Source organism: Nesoenas mayeri (assembly GCF_963082525.1).
Source record: "Nesoenas mayeri genome assembly, chromosome: 1".
Lineage (NCBI taxonomy): Eukaryota > Metazoa > Chordata > Aves > Columbiformes > Columbidae > Nesoenas > Nesoenas mayeri.
This window is the reverse complement of record NC_137541.1, coordinates 203,769,415-203,784,998: the sequence shown is the minus strand read 5'-3', so window position 1 is coordinate 203,784,998 and position 15,584 is coordinate 203,769,415. Positions and strand designations below refer to the sequence as shown.

General features: G+C 37.8%; 1 protein-coding gene across 1 annotated transcript in view; it reads left to right on the top strand.

Moving 5' to 3' along the window:
- The window catches only part of NAALAD2 (N-acetylated alpha-linked acidic dipeptidase 2), a gene marked incomplete at its 3' end in the record, with an annotated part of 34,183 nt that overhangs the window by 17,483 nt on the left and 1,116 nt on the right, over window positions 1–15,584 (top strand). The window contains exons 12-18 of the mRNA XM_080356797.1: window positions 61–124; window positions 3,143–3,210; window positions 7,656–7,747; window positions 9,176–9,266; window positions 9,905–10,169; window positions 13,348–13,429; window positions 14,309–14,401. Of these exons, the coding sequence (XP_080212923.1) occupies window positions 61–124; window positions 3,143–3,210; window positions 7,656–7,747; window positions 9,176–9,266; window positions 9,905–10,169; window positions 13,348–13,429; window positions 14,309–14,401 (755 nt within the window). The remainder of the gene's footprint in view (window positions 1–60; window positions 125–3,142; window positions 3,211–7,655; window positions 7,748–9,175; window positions 9,267–9,904; window positions 10,170–13,347; window positions 13,430–14,308; window positions 14,402–15,584) is intronic.

The following is a 15,584-nucleotide window of genomic DNA, read 5'->3' as shown; positions in this document are numbered from 1 at the left end:
AACATGGTCTTGATTAAATGTCATTAAATGAAAGTAATGATTACACTTTTACAACCCCAGGAAAATGCCAGAGTCCTTCAGGAACGGGCAGTTGCTTACATCAACACAGATTCTTCCATAGAAGGTGTGTCTTTTATTTTTAAACTTGCTTTACTTCACGTATGTTGATTTTAATAGTTCACTGTGTATTATTTATTGCATCCAGAGCTGGCAAACTTAATATGGATAATGTGATGTTCAGAATAAATGTAGCAAATGGAGAATTGAGTGAAGAGAAAGGAAAATTTATATTCTCATGTTGCTTTCTTGTTGCAAATAGCACCATCCATGAGCTGCAGCCGATGTGTCTGGAGTCCTGAACGTCCCCCCTGGAGGAGTTCAGTATTTTTGTTAATGAGCTGAGCGGTCTGAATGTTAAACTCTGGTTTAACTGCATTAGCTTTAATTTACAATTACACTTTTAATGTAAGGTTGTTACTACTTCTGTTTGTGGCTCCAGCTCCTTTTTCTGTGTAATTATAATATTTTGGGACATTATAATTTATTGGGACGTTATAATTTATTACAATCTCAAGATAATTTGTGTCGAAACTTTAGGCTTACATTTTGTGGGAAGTCATTTTTTGTGCTTTAGGCCATTTTGGTTGCCTTTGCTCATTGCTATGAGCAGGGTCAATATTCAGGGAGTAACTTACGTATTATGGCAGGGCTTTCCTAGAAAATCACACATTGAAGAGTGTTTCACAAAAAACTGATCCACCATTATCTAATTTACCATGCCCTTCAGATTTAGAGAAGAATCTGACATACAGGAGCGCTGCCTAGAAACTGGACTTTGAATGTTGGGTCCAACATTATGACCTAAACCACAAAATCCTGCTGAAATGATATTGACCTTTATTACAAAAGGATGTCATTTACTGTTGCCTATGCTGAAATAATAATCAGTAGAGCCCTGTGAAGATGTCCTGCATCATAACCTTAGTTATTAAGGGCATTTTCCCATGTTAAACCCAACTTATTTGGGCTTACTGTGTATGAATAAAATGGATATCAACAGGCATATTTAAGGACTCTTTTTATTCCTGACAGATGAAAGTTTTGTCTGTCACAAAAGGAATGGGAAGAAAGAAAAGCCAAACCCAGTTTCTAAATGCTCAGTTGGACCTGTGGTGTAGGGAGGGTTAGAGCTGTTCCTTCAATTATGCAGCCTACATGCTGTGTAAAAAGCAGAGCAAAATTTCACGGCTAGAAGATCTCACAAGTGAAATAATAGCTTTACAACTGCTCCATATTCTCAGCATGGATTGTAACATATATTTTTCAGTTGTTTTGCAGCCAACGTGCTGCCTTAACAATTTTCTTCCAAATCTTGATTATTCAAACATGTCTCTCGCTTTATGCATTAAACAAAATGTGAAAGTAAAACCACTGGAAAATAAATATGTAATAAGGAAAGGAACACAAGATTCAGTGTACTGTTTCAAGTATCAGGAACATCTTCCATCTGACTGACCATCGAAATCCTCTGTAGAGCCATAGAATCCACATACTCTGCCTATTACTTTGTTTATCGTCATACATTCTCCATGGCACTTCTTATGCCACATTTTGGACATCAGATTATTTTTATTCACTGTCCTTTAGTAATTAAAAAAATAATAGTGGGTCATGCTTTTTAGCACTTTTCTTACTTTAATTTCTAGTTCTCCAATACAGACTCTCCTTGGAAATGGTAACATTATCTAGTATTTTTTCCATTATCGTGGTGTTTTCTGTAGTTGTCAGTCTGGTCATTTTGTGAGTACAAAATGTGCAAAGGATGATCCAAAGGTCTAAAGCTGTATCAAACTCAACAGCGTTACCTAAAAGCTTATGTTTTATTAATATTATATCAAAGCCTTCTCATCGCTCTTAGCCTCTTTGTAGTTCTCTGTATTTGAGGGCAGAGCTGTTTGCCCGGCTGAGTTCTGGTGGCTGTAGTCCATACAGAAGAATGCTTCACACTCCTGCTTGCCTCAGAAGTGCTGATAGCTTCTTTTCGATGGGGCTCTTGCTGTTGTAACTGACAACTTTGGGATGAGATACTTACCTAGCTGAATATATCAGTACTTGAAAGGGGCCTATAAGAAAGATGGGGACAGACTTTTTATAAGGGCCTGTTACAACAGGACAAGGGGTGATGGTTGTAAACTAAAGAAGGGGAGATTCAGGCCATGATACAAAATGTATCATGAGGAAGAAAGTTTTTACACTGAGGGTGGTGAAACCCTGGCCCAGGTTTCCCAGAGAGGTGGTGGATGCCCCATCCCTGGAGACATCCCAGGCCAGGCTGAATGGGGCTCTGAGCAACCTGATCTGGGTGAAGATGCACCTGCTCATGGCAGGGAGGTTGGAATAAACGACCTTAGAAGATCCCTTCCCACCTAAACTATTCTATGATTCAATATAGCCTGAAGGTGGTATGGAAACGTAACAGGTGTAAAATTCAGAAGCCATTGTGTGGTGGTAAAAGGGAAGGTTTAGGAGACAACAGATGAAAACAATGCTCTGCATCTTTGTTGCCTCCTATTTGGGTGGTACTTAGTTCTGAAATATAAAATCCCAAATGTCTTGCAAGTCGCTTACTCAGAAGATGACCTGTCTTTCAGATACAGTCTGCAAAAACATTGAAAAAGTCCTCTTTGTGATAAGTGAAGAAGCAGCTACATTGCAAGACTTATTTAAAAGTCTTGCAGGGAATGTATCTTTCCTCCTGCACAGCTCCTTAAGTCACTAACTTTAGATTTAGCATCCTACAAAAAGTAGGATGTTACTATTGCCTTCTGTTTAATACAAGCTTTAGGGGGCATATGAGTGATAAGGGCTTGTAGCTAATGACAGTTAGTTGAGAATAGTTTAGAACTATTGGAATGCTTAATTACTTGACTGTGTATGTACTATAACCAATACATCATTGTCATATAGTAGCAGTAGCTCAGGCAATGTGACAAAGTAGTCTTTCTGTATATATTCCAAGGCAAGACCTAAATTCTTGCCCTAGAGTTAACGTTTAAGAAAGGACTGCAGGGTTTAATCCATTAAGAAGATAATGCCATTGGTATGTGAAGGGAAAATTTCCTAGTCTTTGTTTCGTTTTCAGGTAACTACACATTAAGAGTTGACTGCACCCCTCTTCTCTACAAACTGGTGTATAATCTGACAAAAGAGGTACAGAAACAGAATGTCTATGATTTGTGGCGAAGAATGTAAACTGCAAGTTTATTGGATAAAATTGGATAATTAATAGTATTGGATTTTATCTTATCAGTGTTCTGGAAGCATCTTGATCCCATCGAAATTAATACCAAAACATCCCATCAGTGATACAGAGTCCAGGCTCTCAAGTTCCTCAGTATTCTTAGAAAGGCTGAAATGTGTCATGAACATAAATGGAATGTCATTTGTAATACATAGTAAAAATAATAAAACAGTTGAGTAAGATCAATTTTCTAAAATGATAAGCATTCAAGGTAATGAATTACATTTTCAATTTCCATTTCATGTGCTAAAGAGAACATGTTCAATTTCACATTGGCTAGCTATAATTTTCTCTCTATCTGTTCCTCTTGAAACTCCTTCATATCTCACTGAGCCCCTGAAACACTATGATAAATATTGAAGTATTGAGTGGGTTTTGTAATAGGCCAGATGTATGGATTCGTATGATTACAAGTGGTCTAATCATGTCTCCTTTGCTTTCACCTCTCAGGATGAATTATCGTAAGACTGAAAGATTGCAATCCGGTAAAGCATGAAACATCATTGACCATATATGATGAGTTAACCAGATTAGACACCTAGCATGAACCACTGTCACCATCTGGTTTCATCTCCATTAACAAAAGACACCTCTGTCTGACTTAAGCAACAAAGGCTCCCTTTAAAGGCAATAGGTAGAAATAGGTACCTTAGGATGAGATTCATTTGACCAAATGTGGTTGTCTACTCTTGTACATACAGAACTCTCAAGCTATTTTTTCCCCTGATATTAAGGGAACCCAGGTGACTTGGTCCAGTGTAAAAATCTGTACTGTAACGAAATTTGGTAGTATGACTCCAGCTATTAGATCCCATTAGATGCATTTATCCTCCGTTATTTTCAAATGCAGTACACTTTCTTTTAACATTGGAACTGCCATGGATTGAATCTGGGGCAGTTTATTTATGCTATTAATATGTTTTTCTTTTATTTTCTACATTTTATTTTCTTATCAGCTCTTTTTACCTTCCTCTTTCTTCCTTGCTGGGGAAGAATCTGTGCTTGTTCAAACATAAGCTGTGACTCTTCACTCACTGAGTGCATTGTGTTTCACCTATAAAAATTTCTATGTCCTTAGTGCTGCAGGGCCCTGGATAAAATAATTTACCTTCTGTCTGCAGCAAGACTTACCCAGGGATCCATTTTTTCTGCAAAACACAAACAAACTAAAAAAATGTTCTAGGCTAAAAATAACGCCTCACGCTTGATCTTATGTCAACTATTGAACTATTGCTGGGTTTGAGTAGAAATCTTCCATTAAAGTATCATATGAAGTACTTGAGACTGGCATTTTTTTTAAAAATTTCCTGTTCAATGTTATTTAAGCTTTTAACAGCAGATGCATAATATAAACACTAGAAGCATGACAACTATTCCATAATTCCATGCTGTTTCCTTGCTAAAAAGCTCTTAGAAGAGCTTCATAACTTAAGTTGTAAAGGTGATTATTTTATGGTAGAAAGTTGTCAGTGAAAAGTATATTTCTTGAGCTCCTTAAAGCCATTGTTGGAACATCTTAGATTTTTTTTTTTAATTTTTGCTTGTTATAGACAAAACCCACAACTACTTTTTCTTTTCTGTTATTCCACAGAGAGGGATTCTGCAACAACATTCTCATTCTCTGCTGTTCTCTGCTTTCTTTACAGATTTGAAGAGTGCTTTCCCCAGTTTTACCATATTGTCCTTGTCCAAAGAATCTCATCTGCCATCCTTTTTTCCTTTGTATTCTTTTTTTTTTCACTGTCTTGCTGAATAAATCTCAGGTGCTCCTTGCTATATTTTTCTAAAGGAATGTTTTCCTCTTTTTTTCACTGCTAAACCCAGGACCACCTCTCTTCTTTTTGACAAATAAAATCATGGTTCAATTTTACAGCGATTCAACATTGTAGTTTTCATTTCCAAACCATCTTTCATTTACCAGTATGACGTGCCATGATTGACCTCCAGTGATTCATAAATCACAAGCTGTGAAACCTTTCTCTACAACATTTAAACTCTTTTGAACTTTTCTGTAAGATTGTTCATATACATTGTTGGAATTTTCCCAAGGAAAAAGATGTTTTGATGCACTCTTGGAGACAAGTCAGGGATACCAAAAGACTTTTGCTGATGGACCACTTCTAACTAATATAACTTTTTGTTAGCATACAAATATGTATTCAGATGACTGATAGACTCTACAGAAATGTGACGCATCTTTAGCTTGGCTGACTGCTTCTAGCATCATAGAATAAAAATCATTTAAGGGTTCAAACATCTTTATTCTCCAGGTCTCTAAAAATTGCAGTGAATTGGATTATCAAAAGAGGATGACAAACTAAAGCAACAGCTAGAACAGGGAAGCTCTGCTTTTCGGAGGAATCTTATTAATTTTTTTTTCTTCACTTGCATTTAGGTAGCCTTTTATAAATATAATCAAAGACTACAATCTGTACCTTTGCTAATTGGTTGTGTCTTTTCCACTAATCTTAATAAAATAACACCCTAATTTCTTTAAGGGCTAGAAAGACTAAGGGAGAGTGATTATATTCTAGGTTTTGCTATTTTAACTCTAATGCATTTGGTTTTGCATGACGCTAGGAAGCTAGATGTACACATCAAAGCCTCAACCCATTAAGCCTTTGCATACCCTGGTTGTTAGCTTCTTGAACAGGAAAAGTGAGAAGTCCTGTGCACCTCAGGAGTTCTGCTTAATTCTTGGCAACAGCATAAATGTGACTGAAATGATCCCTATGCTTTGCACTTGGCTTTTGCATGGGATTGAATTTCATTTGGACATTTCATCCCAACATCTCTTTGCTCTTCTTGTTTTTCAGTGAGCTGCTTCTCACCAAAAAATTCTAGTGTACACATGTACACATCTTTCAAAGAGCTCTGCATTTAAGTGTGGTCCTCAGCATATAGATGGGACATTTAGCAGTTGACAGTCTGTTTTGGTCCTGCTCTATTGCCAGGATTTAGACATTGGGTCACCACCAGCCAGTGTCAGCTCCAGTTGCCCTGTTCTGCTCATCACTTCTTATTTTTATTTATACTTATAGAATACTGTGTCTTCCCTTGTGGTAGCAGTAAGCTTATGCTGATTCTAGACATGGATCTAAGGGCACATAGTGTTTCACCGGGCTCTCAGTGTTGTACAAAAAGGTTGGCCAATGGTTTTGATATAAACAGAACAGTCAGAATAACATCTCTGCCAGAGCATGGAGTGCTTTTACTCCCATATGTCAGAGTTAAATTTGCTCTTATTAATGTGCCTTTTTCAATTTAGCCCTAGAACTTGAACAAAGTGCCCTGAAAATGACAGCAGCCAAGCAGTTACTGCACAAAGTCATTTTTTTCTGCTGGCTGCTGACATATCTCAGAGGTCAAAACTCCTTGGATTTCCAGTTTGTAGTCTGCGTATTTTTCAATGCAGAATTTAAGTCTCAAAAATCTTGTATCTGGCCATGAACATTTATCCTCTGTATTTTGGAAAAAAAAAAAATTAAAAAATCCCAATCCTCTGCACATCATAACCATTCTTATACTTAAAGGACCAAGTCTATTAAAGATTGCATAAGTGTAGATGGAGACTGGGGCCTGAGTCTTGGTTTATTTTTCCCTCTGCCACAAGTTTTCTTAAAGCTTTCATAGTTTTACTTTCACAGTTTTATCAGCAATACTTACCTTTTCCATCCAGGTTCCATAGCTTTTGGATTTTCTTTTTAAGGCAAGGGTGGGACCTACAGTTGTACATTCAGTGTTTTGCACAGCGGTGCTCCAGTCTCGGTTGAGTCCCCTTGGCACTGCTGTGATATAGTTAATGACTGGTTTTGATCCTTCCTTCTACCACAATTCTTTTGTACCCTTCCTATAGCAAAGAGCAGTCAAATTCCAGGCTCAGCCTCTTGAGAGAATACTGCTGCTGTATGAGGCAAACCTCCACAGGGTTAGGGCTGTCATCTCTCTTTTCCTGCTGAAAGGAAAGCAGCTGGGGCACCCTGGATGCTGGATGAGCTCCATAGTGATATATATACTGTTGTGTGTGTACATGCACAGTGCTATAATAAGGTAGTAAGAAGCCCTAGAAATCCCCAGGGATCCTCTTCCCTCAGAAGTGGGTGAACTCCAGCTGTTCTCCTTGAGTTTTTCATCTCCTTTCCCCACAGCCTGTGGTCGGTTCCAAGTGCCCGTTAGATGCTTTTCACGACTGGGATCCATAAATGTATGTAACAAATATAAATAGTGTAGGTGTACTTCCCTGCATACAGCAATGTTGCTGATTAAGAATGCTGCAGATTGCTGTAAAAGTCTGCTTTGATAATAAATTGAGCTAGAGGTACTTCCAATGAGATTGTAATATTTTCCTCTCCAGATTTTAAGCCCTGATGAGGGTTATGAAAATAAGTCTCTTTATGAGAGCTGGCTTGAGAAAGATCCTGCAATTGAAAACAATAGCTATCCCAGGTAAGTTATTAATCTGCTTTTTATTTCCAAATATTTTCATCATATAATAGCATGGCTACTCTCCAGAATTTTTCAAGATGTGCTACTGATGACAGCAATACAAAACTTTTTAGTGCAAGGTGACTCTCTAGCAATATCTTTCAAAGTAACATAAAATAAAATTTTATGCCTTTTTCTTTTTTTAATGGTGCTGACATCTATGTCTGCTGTAAAATGGAACCTCACACTTTTAAAAGGCGTTTTATTAGCAAAAATGCAATTTGGAAAGCAATCAAAAAAGAACAGAGTAGGGAAAGAATTCAATATACAGTTTAGTCTCCCTGCTAGATGAGATAATATCAAAATTGTTAGGATAAGCAAATGCTCAGTTGAAAGAAACTGCCTAGAGCGGTAATTAAAAAGCTCTCACGATATATATTGTTTGATTATGCAGTGGATGCAAATGTAATACATTACAAAGCTATATATGAAGGTGTTAAATCTTCATATTTTAAAGTATTAAAACTCCAAAACGCTGCTTGGGCCTGTAATTCATAGGGTTAAATCTTATTCACAACATGGCAAAACTACCCCTTTGTGTGATTTGGCCATGTATTACCCCATTTTGCATGTATACCCCATTTTGCATGTATTACCCCATCTTTCAGCATCTGATGAATTTCTAGATTCATCAGACTCTCTGAGAGAGACCAAATCTGACCTTTCTCTGTTGCTACAAATAGTTCCTTGCAGAAATTTATACTAAGAGAAGAACTTTATCTGGAACAGAGGAAGCTTTTTTCTTTTTTAGCCAAGAAACACCAATTATTCACCAGGCTAGACATATAAACCTAAAACGTAATATAAACTTAAAATAAATGTTTGAAAATAGTTAGAGTATTACATCTGTCTTTATTATAATTTTCTTTTCCTCTGTCTTGCTACACCTACCCAGCAGATGGCAATATTTGCTTGTAAGTAACAAATACTAATTGTGTCTTCTGCAATGGAAATTGTTTATCAGTCTTTGATTCTACTGTGGAATATGCTGAGTCTATAAACACATCTGTCTTTACATATATTGCTGCCCAATTCATATTAGTTTGGAAATAAATGATGGATGTTTTAAGATTGAAGAGACATGTCTGATACGATTATACGGCTCTTGTGCATAACATGTACATTCTTTTTTAAAAGTGGTCACTGTCATGATCAGGATTGCTACTGTTAAAAGATCTTCCTAGCAGTATTTAATACTGAATTAGTGTGGTGGAATAATATGTTAGAGCAATTTAGCCTTACCACTCAGTCTCTGATCTTACTAATGTCCCTGATGTGCCTTCCAGAAGAACTGGCCTCCGTTTCTTTGAAAAATCTGCATATGGCATAAATTAATTCCATTCTATAAAGTAAGTGCTCTCACTAAGATGTTGTCTTTTCCACATGTAGAATAAACAAACTGGGATCGGGCAGTGATTTTGAAGCTTACTTTCAGCGGCTGGGAATTGCGTCAGGCAGAGTCCGTTACACCAAGAACAGGGTAAGTCTTCCAGGTTGCTTGAAGAAGTTTGATAGTGCTGAGCAGTCACCTTTTAAAAGCATTTATTTGTAATTCATAAAAAAGCTTTGAAGAATCATTGACTGGTTTGTATATCAGTGCCTTAAAAAAAAAAAATGTAGCAAGAAACCTAAATGTTTGAAGACTAGAACGCGTTACAGTGATGTGTATATTCTATAGGCTGTCAAGTTCACTTGAAGATATTTATAGAATCTGATTGGAGGTATATATTTAATTCCACACTATTAGTAACCCCCTTAATATACAAATCATTCTGATTTTGTTCAGAAGTGACTATGCAAGATGAAGGGGGGCCATGATTGAGGATTTCTGCTATCCAAAGCCACAAACTGTTCTCACTTTCAGTGGAGGCAATCTCTGTACAATGGACCTGAAGGCAGGTCTAGGTGGACAGGCAGAAGGAAAGGTCTGTGGATTTCGGTTGTTTTAGTTTCCTAAAATGAACACACAAAAATGGAAGGACAGTAAATTGTGTTTCGCAGCAAATAGCTTTTTTAATTTGGGAACTGTGCAAAACATCATAGTCATTAAGTGATCAATACGTCCCTTAACTGCAGGTAGAATCCAGAGCACTGACAAATTTGCTTGCTCTGTTTCAGAAAACAGACAAATTCAGCAATTATCCTGTTTATCACACCGTGTATGAGACCTTTGAGTTAGTGGAAAGATTTTATGACCCCACCTTCAAGAAACAGCTAACAATTGCCCAGTTACGAGGCAAACTGGTTTATGAACTGGCAGACTCCCAGGTCATTCCATTCGACTGTAGAGATTATGGAGAAGCCTTAAAAGGATACAGCAATAGAATTTATATATTGGCCAAGAAACATGAAGAACAGCTGAAAAATTACAAAGTATCATTTGGTGAGTAATAATCACAAGAGTATTTCTGAAGTGTATTAATTAGAGTTATGCATTGACACTTTATATCTGTTATAGCTCTGAAACTGAATTCCTTACTTTTGTGTTTCAATCATAATAAAGAGCATCTAATTTTTTTCTAAACACAGGTTTAATACATTATTGCCTAGATGAGAGAGTTACAACCATTTTCATGCATATTATTAATTGTGGGCATTATTACAGTGCTTATGAGCAGTCAGGGACCACAATCAAATGTATAACAAAGAGATAGCTCAGCCTGCTCCTCACTTTCTCGCTTAAAAAAAGAAGATAAGTTAAATGTTCTTGTCAAGTGCCTGGAACTTGAGAAACAGAGGTGCCCACTCCTCCTCAGCCAAAGATCTCATCCAACCCTGGAAAACTTGCTCACCGTCAGTCTCAGTGCCTGGCTACCACTTTTAAACAACAGGAACAGCTCTCTTAACACTTCTGCATAAATATATCAGTTTATTGAGCAGTTGAACACATTGCAACGAAGCATGTAGAGCGGGTGTGAAGCAGCAGAGTGCTCTGGTCCCCAGGCTGGGACAGCTTCCACAGTCAGAGTCTTTCTCTCCTTCTCTCTGTACCAAGGAGGATCTTCAGTCAGTCCTAACTCACTTGCCATCTGGTGGACCCAGGGTTTAGAGGCATAAATGAGCTTTTTGGAGATGCAGGACTCTTGGTTTGTGCAAAACCTTAGAAGTAGCTCAAATCAAATGCTCATTTGGGAAGAACTAAAAAAGACTTCTAAACCTTCATATAATGGCTTAGGTGGACTATTACAGACCGTTTCTCCCAGTCCCTAATATTCTGTGCTCCTTCGATTTTGAAAAGATGCACTTTTTTTGCAAAAAGGCCACTCATGACAGAGGAAGCCTTGTGTGATGGATCACCTTGTCTGAGATTTTGCATAGCACAAGGATTTATTTCAATATGTTCTTGCAGCATATCTTGTAAGGAGACATCAAACCCTTTATTTCTTTTTGCAGGGCTATAGCATCTACCAGAATTTCTGTGAAGTCATTTATTTTCATTTTTTGAGTTTCTTTCTCATTTCAGATTAGAAGGTACCCAAACTACCTTCTGACCAATGCATCTGGTTTTGTTCTGAGATTCTTTTTTTTATTTTTCCCAAAATATGACTTAACCCTCTCCTTAATATCTTTATAGATGTGTCATTTTGACTAGTTTTTTGCCAAGCATTTTCTTCAGTCTTCTCATTGCTCTTATCTGATGTCTGATCAGTTTTGAATTATTTCTTGAATAAACAAAAAATTTTTAATTTTTGGTTTTTTGTACCATCCTGAATTAAAATATATATAGGAGGTTTATACAATAGTGTGAAAATTAAAATTCATTTCAGTCAGCACTTTCATAGGATTGCCTATTGACAACACTGAATGTCAGAACCTTGATCGTTAAGCCTGAATAAATCACATAACTGCCTTTCAAATAATAGATTAAGGTTTTTATTTGCCTTTGAATTCACTTTTCAGCTGTTCCTCTGCAACAATGAAGGCTGGAAATTTTTCTTCATTAAATATGTGCTTGTAGTTATTTGCTATCAGGAGCAAAGATTTGCAGGGGAAGAAAATATGTTTTGATAGAAACTGAACAGGTTGATAGCACTGAACAGTTAGGCAACATAAGAACCAATTCTCTTATATATTTTCAGATGACCTTTCTTATTTTCTCTCAAATCCCCTCCTACTGCTTCCGGAATATAATCTGTTGCCATGATATAGCCATGATGTCAGCACAGCAGATCTCTGTCCTCTGGCAAACTTTTAACTATGGACACGGTGTAAATTCTCACCCTCAGAAAGTGGCATGGGTCTGTCTATAATGCAGTCCATAAACAGGTTCCATACATAAAATCTCTGCCTCTAATTATGTAAATGGAACAAAAATGTTAATACAAGAATAGGGAAGTGGAGGCTGGTGATGAATAAATAAGTTTGCTAGAAACAGAAGAACAAATAAGACTGTGAAACAGCTTTCAGTAGGAGTCCTGGGAAGGGAAAGCCTCTCACAATAAATAGTGTCATAAATCATCTACAGAAAGCCTATCACATTAAAATAGCGCAATAAATTTATAAACAGTGAAGGGCCATAATTGCCAGCAGAGGATGAGATTTAGGTGATGACCTAATCTTATGCCCTGAGAAGATACTCTGGTTTATCTGGAGCACAAGTCTGATGCCAGCCAAGAGAACTGGAGCTTTTTATCCTGGACAAAGGGAGGCTGAGGGGAGACCTTATCACTGTCTGCAACTGCCTGAAAGGAGGTTGTAGCATGGGGTGTGTTGGTCTCTTCTTCCAAGTAACAAGTGATAGGACAAGTGGAAATGGCCTCAAGTTGCACCAAGGGAGGCTCAGATTGGATATTAGGAAAAAGTTCTTCACAGAAAGGGTTGTCAGGCATTGGAACAGGCTGCCCAGGGCAGTGGTTGAGTCACAGTTTAAAAGACATGTAGATGAGGTTCTTAGGGACATGGTTTAGTGACAGTGTCAGGTTAACGGTTGGATTTGGTGATGTTGAGAGTCTTTTCCAACAAAAATGATTCTATGATCTAAAGTTTTCTGAAACTTGTGGGCAAAATGTACAAGTTGTAAACCTTCCTTCTTTGTAAATTAGTTGAATTTTGGTAAGGCCAGAAGTTCTTCACCTCGTAACATCCACCTTTTACTTATTGTACAAAAAGTAGTTATATAAATTGATACTTTTCCCAGGTCTGCACTAAATAGACCCTTCCACAGAAAAATCAACACAGATGATATTGTCATTGAAAGAAAGGTCTGCTGCTGCTTTGGCTAAATTATTCCACATGGCCTGGACCTACTGCATCCCTTTGTTAACAGGAACCTGCAGAGTTCTCTGTCTGCAATGCCAAACAGTCTTTTCCTTGCCAACTGATGAAAGCTTTATCAAGAGCTCTGCTTTATTGTTGGTCTTGTTGCACAACATCTTTGTCTATTACTTCTCATAATGAGCTCTTTAAAGTCTGCACTAGGGAAACCAATGAATTATGGAAAGACAACAAAATTAATGCAGTTATATCAGCAAAACAAATGTAGTTTTTCTCCCGCTGGTCAGCTTAAATGTATATTGGGATTACCAGATGTCCTGAAGTTCACAAAGTCCTTCATTTTGTAGATCCTCTTTTTTCAGCTGTGATGAACTTCTCAAAGGCTGCTGCTGAATTTCACAGGAGACTTGAACAAGTTGACAAGAAAGAGTAAGTCTGAAAAAAAATTTATGTATCTATATCTACCTATCTATCTAGATACATATGTATATCTGCCTTAGGTATCCAAGTTGGCAGTTCTTTCTTTCCAGTAGCTATACAAGGAGTCTCTCTAATTAGTGTAGAATAGACCCCTTGAACTCAGAGTCAGGCAATAGCTGCTAAGATGAATTCCTGTGATTAATAGCAACAGGTCTAGAGCTTATTACTAGTATCAGCTTGTCATTAAAATTAGTGTAATGCGTGGAAAGGCAGGTAGCAGTGAAGGTTTGACCGTGCTCTGTGTTTAGACAGCTACATTGCAGATGCTGCAGGTGATGCCAGATTTGGTACTTTCAGCACACCTCAAGGTGACAGGATGACGCTTCAGAGTAGCTAAGATATCCCTATGATGCTCACAAACCCGAGGGCCCTATGGGACTCCTGTGCCTCTGATACGGTACCAGCTAGTTGTGTTTAGGCAACTGAATCCTGTCCTTTCTGGTTTACTGTATAGATTAGGGGAAGAGTTTGGACACTTAGCTTATGAGTAGACACCAAAATGTAGCTGTCTTCATCTTGACCTAAACCTCAGCCTTCCTTTTCCCTGCTGATAAGTGAGATCTTTCCAGTGCTGTTTAATACTAAGCAAGTATCGGACACTCTTATAAAGTCTCCCATTTTATTGTGTATAGTGTGAAATCTTGTAGTTGAGTTTCTATGCGCAGAAATCCTACTGCATTAATATAACATGTATTAAATATCTCCGTTTGCAAACCCTCATCTTTTTGAAAACTGTAGACAATCTCGGTCATTTTTTCTGTCCAAACAAGAGGAAAAGTGTTTAAATGTTTCCTCATTGTGCGCAATGTCTGTCTCTGTTTTTTGCAGTCCAGTTGCAGTGCGGATCATGAATGATCAGCTGATGCTTATAGAAAGAGCTTTCATTGATCCTCTTGGCTTACCAGGAAGGCAGTTTTACAGGTGAGGCTACAAGTTTCTTCATCAGCATTCTAAGGTGCTATATTTCTGCAGGTGAACCCCACCTTATCTGACTGGTCAGTTGAATTGCTGTAGAGGCCTCATTATGAATTACAGTTAAAGTGATTGGTTTAGATACAACCCAGTGAGTAGTAGCGGACTTTGTTTATAATCCCCAAGGAAAACTCCTGGGCTGTACCAGTCTTGTGGTGTTTAATTCCTGTTCTTGGGTCTGTCACTGTTTTTATTAGCAATTGTACTCTAAGACTTTTATTTCCAGGTGTGTGGTTCTACTTCTGCTACCATTTGCTCTTTTAAAACTGTACAAACTGAGGATCGAGTACAGAATCAACTGTGGAAAGAAGGCAGAAATGAGGGTAGAAGGGGAGGAAAAGAGAGGTGTAGTGAGGGTCAGGTGAGGAGAGAAGTCTTGAAGAGATTGCCTGGAGAGTGACTTTTGAGCACAGGTTAAATAAAGGCCCGTGAACTGTGCTGCAGAGATCTATCTGTCCCAGTTTTGTCTGCTTTTATATATGCTCCATTAACTTAAATCATTAATTAGCTATTCCTGAACACAATGTTCAGTGCACCACAATGCCTTTTATAGAAACCCGGTTCATTTATCAGTAACACTTGACAAGCAGCTGGCTTCCAGTGTCATGTGTGTGACTACCTCACTTTACTTTCAATAACCCCCTTTTGCTAATAACGGGGCATACCTGACTGAGTGATTGACAGCTTCCACACCAAGCCAGAAGTCCCTCAGGCAGGTAGAATTGACAATCACACTTCCATCCTGCTAGGATAAACTGTTGTTCACACTTTGGGAAGAATGAAGTGGTTGTTGTGGTCAGTTCTTCACGTTGAGTGTTTCGTATCATTTAGAGCTGTCTGGATTTTTTTTTTAACTTGCTTGCATTTATTAATGTAGTTTCAGTGTTTATTTTGATTTGGGATGACTATTTCCTGAGCTACAAATGTGCTTTGATGCTTCATATGAACAAAATCAATTTAAAAGCAGATCTGCAGCTATTCATTGAGAGAAAAAGGCCACCAACAGATGGAATTAATACTTTTGTGAAGTTCTGTTCCAATATGGTCACTAACTTCTCTGAAGAATTCATGTTTTGCTCAAGAACTCTCCCAGAGACTTTTTATCCCCTCTTTTCACATTGATTTCCCAGAT